Source organism: Fusarium oxysporum, chromosome 6 (assembly GCF_000149955.1).
Source record: "Fusarium oxysporum f. sp. lycopersici 4287 chromosome 6, whole genome shotgun sequence".
NCBI classification, from domain to species: domain Eukaryota; kingdom Fungi; phylum Ascomycota; class Sordariomycetes; order Hypocreales; family Nectriaceae; genus Fusarium; species Fusarium oxysporum.
In genome coordinates this window covers 1196856-1206629 of record NC_030991.1, presented here as the reverse complement: position 1 = coordinate 1206629, position 9774 = coordinate 1196856, and the positions used below count along the sequence as shown (strand labels likewise).

General features: G+C 45.1%; 2 protein-coding genes across 2 annotated transcripts; both read left to right on the top strand.

Annotated features, from left to right (window-relative positions):
- Nucleotides 1-159: 159 nt before the first annotated feature.
- FOXG_07158 (uncharacterized protein) lies at nt 160-438 on the top strand (the record flags this gene model as incomplete). Its single annotated transcript, XM_018385794.1, has 2 exons — nt 160-262; nt 293-438. 2 exons carry the CDS (start codon nt 160-162, stop codon nt 436-438), a joined length of 249 nt encoding a protein of 82 aa, XP_018244500.1.
- Nucleotides 439-7890: 7452 nt separating this feature from the next.
- FOXG_07157 (uncharacterized protein) lies at nt 7891-8722 on the top strand (the record flags this gene model as incomplete). The annotated part of the gene is made up of 4 exons (XM_018385793.1): nt 7891-8175; nt 8260-8445; nt 8513-8592; nt 8653-8722. 4 exons carry the CDS (start codon nt 7891-7893, stop codon nt 8720-8722), a joined length of 621 nt encoding a protein of 206 aa, XP_018244499.1.
- Between the last annotated feature and the right edge of the window lie 1052 nt (nt 8723-9774).

The following is a 9774-nucleotide window of genomic DNA, read 5'->3' as shown; positions in this document are numbered from 1 at the left end:
GAATGAGATCATGGCGACGGCGTTCTCGTCTACGCCAAGGCGCCTGCTGGTCAAGTCTTCTTGATCTCGATCCAAGCTACTCCCAATGACGAGAAGCTACTGATGGATTCCAATGGCGGCATATTCATGTCGAATGGGATACCATCGTTGCATTATGTCATGCAGACAACGATTGACTATAATAAGGACCGGACGGGCTGTGTGCAGGAGACGCAGATTGAGGGGACGTTTATACACCGGGCCGACGCCTATGCAGCAGCCCGTAAGTTACTTGATCCTCTTGATTATGCAGATTATGATACACCGGAGAAAATGGCCGGCGAGTGGCCATTCGGGGAAGAGGTGGTTGCCCATGCAGTAGCGGAGACGGGCCAGAATACCATCGTTGAGGTGAAGACTGTCGCTGGTGCCCATCAGAAGCATGGGAAAGGCATGTGACGGGAGGTGATGCGTCGCTACTGCGGGTATGAGATCGAAATTGGCTGAGGAGACTGTGTTTCTTTTCCTCTTCTGTCATTTTTACCAAACATATATGTTTTGTGTTGGGGAACTCGTTATGAAGTCAATCACGCAAGTTGTATTTAATTTTTTTATATATTTTAAACTCTTCGATTCTTGAGCTGCTTGTATGTAATTTGTTTTTAATAGTAAAATGTCAAATATTATGCGATACAAACATTGAATCAATGCATGGAAACTATCTTTCTATCCCACGGTCCATCACCGGCTTAATGGTAAAGATAATGCAACCAAATCCAAACATCATCAAACAGATCACTGCGTTTTCCAGACGTAGGAGGCATCAACTCAGTCTAATTGCTGTCGCTTTAATCTACTATTCCTAGGCAGTAACCGCACAATCACATCAATATGGCGTTATGTGTCTATGCTCCCAAAGTTTTGGTCGGCCTTCTAGCAATTATTCTAGCACATAATCAGGAGCTGCCAGCAATGAGTCCGCTCAGAATCTCCAGACTCCAAGCATTAGCACATTAATGACATGAGTATGTCATGAGCTGACCCTCACGTTATCGGCAGTATGCAGAGGAAAGCCTCACGTGCCAGCTAACACCAGGATGGCCGTCGGCTGAACTCAATTTCAAGCCTATGAATCACTTGCGAGTAATGTAACCTGCATTATTCCCAGTGAGTCTACACCGTGTTGCTATTGTCATATGTCACCTGTTTTCATTGTGTGATGAATTCTCGTGCGTACGGTATATGGTACAGAGACACTTGTTATTCATTGTCAAATTTTCGCCTGAATACCATGACCCCGCTTCTTATCTCTGTTAATGAGATTTCCTTCAGTCTGCCATGTTATAAAATGGGATGTCAGTCCTTGGTCGTATAACATGCTAGAAACACAGCAAGACCAGTTGAGTGGATATTGTCGGTCACCACCACACCGATAAGCGTTTTCTTTATTTATTTAACTTCACGACGTCAGATCATCCCAACTGGATACTGTAATGTGAATGGCGCTCTCATGCAACCACGATACTGGTTAACTGTATCTAATCCTCTGATCTTTATATTAGTTAGCTACATTATTAATGGCAATCATATGATTCTATTTGTTCATATTCCATGCTGACTTTACGGGCTTGTGGCGTGCCTCTACCAACTAGATTCACGCCTGTTTATTATGTTCACCTTACCACCCACAAGTTTTAGCTCGTATCTGGTTAGCATGAGGGGGCCAACGTGACCTCTGGTCATTATTCCACTCCCGCTTTTGTCGATAACCCTGCCTCGGAATGACTTTATATTCGGCATATGCATTCTTTGATATCGTCTCTATCTGTGTGCAAACACGTGGGCGATAACAAGAATAGTCGCCTTAGTAAAGAATGTGGCAGGGCAGTATATCACGGTACTGGTATAGAACCACTACGTCGAACCAAGTAGTATCAAGTCCGATATATCCAGACGAAACCGTTACCTTAAGCCACATATAATACTCTTCTTTTGGAATTTTCCAAGTGTGGTATCCTGTTCCATAGCAGGCCACTATTTATTTTGGTTAGCAAGCTAGAAACCATGCAAGGGGCGTCATACTCATGAAAACGGTTGGTGTATACGTCACGTTTAAAGCCTACAAGTACATCAGTCTATATATAGCTGTGGGTCATCCATACATAGGCTATAACGCAGGCCCATGACACATCTTAGTTTCTGGTCATCGTCTATCATACAGCACTCACAGTCCTCTACAAAAGTCTTTCTCTGGATAGAGTTTGACATACATCCTAATCAGAAAGATGGTGGTGATAAATATGTCGAATATAATCGTTATCGCTATATTGAGCGACCAGTATACATCTTCTGGGCTCGCATAATCTACCACGATACCTATAGGCGCTCCTCGGGTTGAGTCCGGCCAGTTGCATTCCACGTCCTTTCGATCGTTTGCAAGAAACTGCAACAGGCTTAAGGTGGACTTTGCTGTTTTTTAAATCGACGAAGCTCAGGCGAATAATAAGGGTTTGTTAGCAGGAAGTCAAGCCGTGGATGACTGTTTCGTTCTCGTTCTTAGAAATTCTAGGACGATCATATTAAGAACAAAATATATAAGAAAAAGAAAAGGTTTTTATTTTCATTTTTATTTTTCCAGCAGACAGACTCATTGATAACATCATCGAAATTCATCCATGTATATCTAGCGTGTGAGATAAGCTTTGTTAGCCGCTGATTGCGAAAGTGGTGCTACATGGGCTGAGATCTGTGAGTCGCCTGTTGATCGACGCTGTCAAGGATTGCCCGTCGCTGAACCTTATACCCTGAATTGATAGGGGAGTAACGACGCGAAACAAGGACGGCGGTCCAATTTTTATGTCTCTTTGCAGCTGTGACTATTATACCGCTTGCAATCATGCCCATCATAAAGCTGGTCTCATCAAAGTTATAGATATCACCTGATAGGATACCATACTTCGCGATTGTCTGTACGAACCTGAACCAACCGTGAATAACGGTCGGATCTCCACATCTGGCCCTTTGATAGTCATTTCTCGGCTGAAAACGCGTCTTAAGCTCTGGTTGCCCTTTGGCGAGATTGATAGCCCAGCGCTTGCCAACTGGTGACAGGTCGTGGTCAGCAAGCAGTCGATTCGCCATTTCTTCAACACCACGCAGTCGGGGAGGAAATCCTTGCGAATCTGGGTCAAGAATAAACTGAACTATAGTCTGGTCCTCTAGATCAGATAGTTTCTGTGAAATTGGGATAGAATCGCAACGAGCTTGAATGCCGTGGTATCGGCGATAGAAGTTGCGGAAGAGGACCTGGTATTTTTGTGCAGCTCGTCGCAGCCTTAATTTTGGATCTGCCTAATAGATATGAAGTGAAAGAAGCATATTAGCTTTATTGTTAGTTTGTGACATGCTAGGAAGTTGAGAACCAATTGATTAGACGGTTAGATGTAAAGTTGAGGGATTTGTATCCCGCACACTTATCTCTCCCGCACGCTTATCATGTACGCTACTCTATAAGTTATATATATAAGTATATGGAAGCTGTAAATATGACTTTACTGGTGGCCTTCTCACGATCAATGATAGTCTACCTCTTTCAAGACCATAGATCGCGCTCTGAAAAGTAGCTTTTTGGGAATGTTTTACATCATTATAAAAGTTTAAAGTCGTGGACTAATTGCTCTTAAAATCATCTGATAGCCCCGAATAAAAATGACTTTCATCTCAGATCATACGGTTACCATGACAAGGCTTTCATATTGTTCCCTTATTGTGAATCGCTCTTATTGTATTCGTCATGATACAAAGTATCCATCTCTTCTCTTGTTCAGTATACACTCAATCTTTCCTTCTAACTCGAGGATGCGATTCCTTGCCATATCCAATACTTGCCCTCTGCTCAGAACTTGGCCAAGATTGGCTGCCGTATCCTTGTCAGCAAGGCTACGCGCCTGTGCCGCTGGCAGAACTGCGAGAAGCCTTTCAAACTGCGTTTTGAGTCGGGCACGGTAATGTTTCTCGACAAAGTTATGGCTTTCTCGGGCGTGTTCTTGATTGCTGGGAGCTGCGCTACGAGGCTTCCGGTTCTTTGATTTGCGCGATGCTGGTCGAAGTTGAAGTTGAAGTTGAACGTCGGGAAGAGAAAGTGAAATATTCTTGCTGAGTGGTTGTTGATTCGATGGGTTGCTCGCCTCCTCAGGACGAGTCAAGGGCCCGCTCGGCTCTCTCCTCAACGGTTCTGTGTTAGCCTCGTGGCAGATATAGTCAAGGTTCATCTCAAGACTTGGTTGGAAGGCCATAGAGCGATGGGCTTGCAATAAATTAGAAAGTCCAGATGACCCGAATGTGTTGGTAAAATGTTCAGAAGCCACATACTCATGGACACAAGCTAAATATACAAAGAGCCGTAATCTATAAATAACCTGGTATCAACTCGAGCGTATCGTCTGGTGACAACAACTAACAAAACAAATTTGCCAACAGAAAACGCGCGAGATCCATCTGGCGTTATCCCGGGCGAATGGCAGGGGTGGCGCCCAGTAAAACTGCGCGGAGGGAGGTCCGATAGCTAGTCAGTCTTGACAAAGCACGTCATGATCACGACGAACACCCCAGCCTCCTTGGATTTTGCGCTCCGAAGAAGGTACTGTTGTTTATATTGCGCAGTAGTGCTGGGTGAAAATATATTTTTTATGAAACTTGGTTGTTCATTATTGAGATGAGAGTTCTTCTCAGGTTTATATCTCTAAATGATTTCATCTAGGACTTTAAACTCTAAATCTAGGACTTTCAGACTGTTAGTCTGAATCCTGAAGGGAAGGGGGATCCCCGGATTTTCCAACAGGTACTGTATGGTGAAGAGAGAGGTTAAGGAAGGGTCTCTGAAATGTGTTGAAGTCGCACTCTCCTACTCGCAAACTTGTCTTGTAGACAGACAATAGAGACTGCTGTTGGTCCACTCCTGATGGTGGGTAACTTCACAAGTTGAAAAGAAGAACCACGCAAAGAGGCTGACCAAGAGACTGACCTAGAAAATTAGCATATCTTGATCCCCTTGGAACCACCCGTAGACAATGTAGTCGGCCTGCCTCTCGTGCCTCATTATACCCAGCTAACATGACCCGACCATCTTCAGCAGAGAGGTGTGGTGTGTTTTTCCTTTATTGACTGTTAGTATTGCTTCATTTCTCCCGCGTCGTCGAGTGAGAGTCATCTTTGCTTGTGATCGTAATGGCCCACCACCAAGTACATCTTGCGAACGGAAACGCCCCACCTACAGCCGAGGAACTCGTTGCAAGTATTCGGTACTCGCTAAACAATGCCTGGATGGATCTCAAACTACTAACCAGGCCGGGAGAAAGCTCTACATAGTCACCCGCTATGCGGAGACCCATCCCTCTACACAACTCTCAAAGACTGTAAGGAATGTATGTTCAATACGGTTCTTAACGTATACACATAAAAAAGCCGGGCAAGGAATATGAATCGAGCAGGGAAGGAGGAAGACACCGATGACAGAATCACAGCAAAACAAATACAAAGGGATCTGTCGGTTGCGTGATGTTATGTGTGGCTTTACATGCCACACCAACCAAGATCCTCTGCACCAGAATAGGAATAGTCAAACAACCCTGAATTACGGCTGTCAGCAATCAATGACTCAACATCATAACACTGGCGCTTTAAAGTTTTAGTTGAGGAATGATCCAGACCCGTTATCAGAACACGCTGGCTTCTGTCCTAGAACTGACTCACCGCCACCCCACACACCCCCCGTCCCCGCACACCGGTGATAGCATCACAACTGAATCCGTAGATGACTTCAATTAATTCTACAATAATGAGTATTTATTCAATTTAACTGAGAATTTGGAAACTAATTCACATATATTGTATCTGCAGTCTGTGTTTTTGGCGGATTCGTTTTATGTTGTTTTCTCTTATTTCCCTCGATCTGATGTAGTACGTTCTTTTCAGCCTGATCACGAGCTGAGATAATCTCCTCAATTTCAGGGAAAGCCTTGTTGGGGTCAAATTGAACGGCGACTCGTCCAGTGGGCTCTCTTGCTGCTACTGATGCCTTCAGTACTGCTTTTTCCTCCTCTAGGCGTTGAATTTGACTGTTCTTCTGGTCAATACATTTCATCGCCTTCTTTATGACACAATTGAAGTCGCGAATAAAGGTATTTCCTTGACTTTGTACAGATTCCAGTTGTTTTTGGATATCGGCACTTCCTTGGGGCGTACTTCAGATCGTATCAGCGATTACTTGGGCCTTCCTTGGTGTTATAGGCCCGTTGAAGCGCTTGCGTTTCTTCTCCCTTGGCTTCAATGCCGCCAATGCCTTCTGTAGATTGATCGGGAAAGGCCCAGAGGCCGAGAAACCACTTATTATGTTCCTACGGCTCAGGTCTTTTAATGAAGCCCTCTCATAAGCTTTTAGGAAGAGTTGTTGGTGTGGTGAGGTTGCTTCGTATGAGGCCCAAGACCGGGTAAACTGGCGATAGTATGTTTTTAACGGCCCAAATACGGCAACATCGAGCGGCTGAGTGATATGTGATGAGTGTGAGGGTAACCAAGAGAGACAAATCTTATGCAGCCACGCCTTTTTCATTAATTCCGCTGTAATATGTGACTTATGCTGGTTTAGGACCAATAGTCTCCATTGCTTAGGATCCTTCGGCTTAGTCTGCGGTACGAATACCCCCATGAACCAACGGACGAAGATGTCGCCGTTAGACCAACCGGTTGGACTGCAAGTGTACTTCTAATCAGGAAAAACGGCTGGAAACCACTGTCCTTAGAGGTTCTCGCCGGTAAAACCGACACAAGGCGTGAGACGCCGACCGTCCGCTGATACAGATTCGATTATTGAGCTCCAAGTCGTATTGTCGGACTTTATCCTCTCTGAGGAAGAAGTCATCGCTGTTCCGGCTACTATGCCACCGTTGGTCTCACCGATTTGTACGCCGGTCTCGTCAACGTTATACATATAAGGCCTAGTTATCTTCTTCGTGTTAACTACCCAGTTGAGACCATCGTAGTACTCGAAAAGTGACTCCTTCGTCACAGAACGCTTCCTTGCGGATTCTATGACTCGTGACAGCTTCAATTCTATACTCGAATGGCGGGTAAAGAATCTGTCAACCCAGTTCTTGCCGACATAAGAGACTTGCCCGTTGACTGATGATAACGCCTGTGCGAAGTCATGGATATCCTTGTTCGTAAGAGGCTGAAAAGCGCGCTCTCGTTCGATAATATAGTTGACTAGGTCATCTTCCTGCTCTACTGTAAGCGACTTATCTTTCTGATGTGCTGTACGGATATCCTGGCCTCCGGCGCATCGATCATGCAATGTCGAGAGCTTGACTGAGTGTTTTACCGCTGAGGGCCTCAAACCAATGATTTCTACGTCCTTAATGGCCAATAATATCCTCTTCTCATAATCTGATAGCTGCGATTCTATTGCCATTGAAATTAAAAACAAAACGGATTTATTTGATAATATAGAATAAAATGAAGAATCCTGTGTTGATGACGCGTTGATGGTGTTGAAGTGTGCGGGGACGGGGAGTGTGTAGGGTGGCGGTGAGTTAGTCTAAATCTTAATTCCACTCCTCTCGCTAATCTGTCAAGTACAATTCTGTAGCGATTATTGCCGCCTGCCAATATGATATGACAACTCGTACAACACATGAATTGGACACAATGAAACTACCGATCAATAACACTGTTGCGTAATGATGATATCAGATGCAGAAATTAACCAGTTGCCTCGTAAGTATATACACCACAGTTCTCCTTGCACCTCGTCTTAATCTGAGCAGCAAAATCATTTAGCTGTACCTACCACATAACGGTTGCAAACTGAAGTGACCTACATCATCTTTTCAATCACTCCTGCTACATTCCAAAATGGTAGGAACTGGTGTTGCACATAAAGTTATTTCCATTCTTCTCCGTCTTGGCGAGCTTGCCTCCGCTATAATCGTCCTAGGAATTCTCTCGCGCTTCTGTTACCTTATCAGCATCGCGGAGGTGTATGCCGATGGACGGATCATCTATGGCATCGTTGTTGCGTGCCTTGGTATCATCTACTCCTTCATTTTCTGTCCGCCATTTAAGAATATGTTCTTGGGATTTCCCTTTGACTTTGTAATGTTTGTGATGTGGCTCGTGGCATACTGCCTGCTTCAGACTGTATGGCTCCCCTCTTCCATTTTCATATCACCGCATAACTAAGACCATATACTAATCATGCGCAATGTTCGTTTTATTTTATAGAGAACTGGTGGTCACGCTTGCTCTGCAGGTTGGTATTACGACTATTGGGGCTACTATTGGGGTCGTTTCTGGCGAGTCGGGCCCATTGGGACAGTTACCATCAACGGGGCGGGTTGCGGGTCGTGGAAGACGGTCCTGGCCTTTTCATTTATCGCATGGTTCCTCCATCTTCTGAGTGGGATCCTTGTGGGTCATTTCCATGAATTCGTTCCTGTCTTTAAACACTCGGAAAACCTAACGCAACAATCTCTAGGGGGTATACGTCTTCCGTACTTATATTAAGATCGATGAGACAAAGCGCGAAATCAGGCGTCAGGCTGAAAAACTTACCAAGTAAGTACTCTTGAAACGTGGTGACATTTGGACGGTAGACTAATGGTTCCTGCACTAAAGGGGTGATTCTCGAGCGCACGGCTACAACCTGAGAGCTGAAGAGGAGAATGGCGCGACGAACAATGTCTAGATTATGATGCCTACTACTTCGGTCTAGCCTGGGTGAGAGCGCGCGGATGAATTCGCCCACAAGAAGAGCAACAACCTGCAACATCCAAGTTTGTTTTGTGTTTGGAGGATAATACCATAACCAGATCATAGTCAAAACTTTGAAAGGAGTAGAGAGTACAGCAGGTTGAATCAATAGCGTAGTATACTGAGGTGGCTCCGACATAGGAAGATCATAAGCACGAGAGCCATCGTGACAACATATATGATTCTTTTTAATCTCTGATTAATCAAGTAAAACGTACAGCAACATGACATTGACTACCAGGTAACTCCTACCGCCACCACAACGGGTGCTGAGTGCCCTACGCCACTGACAATGATTTGCTCCGGCTCGTATGTACCCGGAATTGTTGAGTTTGTCGCACCATTCCAATAGGACCTCGAGAAGCAGTCTACGCGTTTGGATGGTGTCTTCGTACCTGTGCGGACCAAGCTGCGTGCCAACACCGCGCAGCCTACGCAGGCGGGCCAGTCTGAGTCCACCGTGACATTGCCCATGGTTGCGATGTTTGTAGCCGTTGCTAACAATGTCGTTCCGCTCAGTATCACTGTATTTGAGGTCAAAGATTGCGAAGTTGGACCCATATATATACAGCGCATGGGGTTGGTAAACAATCATTGGTCCTGAGTTATTGGAGTGTGTGTTGCAACCGAAGAAGGTCGGACGCTTGTTGAGACCGAGATTAATATACGTATTCTGACCAGGGATCTTCGGGGATTTGCTATTCTGTGTTGAGGCGCCCTCCTTGGAACCCTGATACGTTGCAACGACGGCTGTGCCGTCCGGCCAGTGGGTCGTAGTGTCAGCGGAGCCGTCAACAGTACTGAAGACATCTATTTGACGTTCAGCTAAGGGCAGTGGATGCAAGGGAATGTTTTGCAAATCGTCACTACTATCGGCGAGCGTAAGAATTGTAATTTTTGCATTTGAGCTGTTCCCGGGGTTGTATTTATAGATGGGAATGGGCCATTCGGTGTTGTTTATATTGCGCAGGGGAACTGAATGAATAT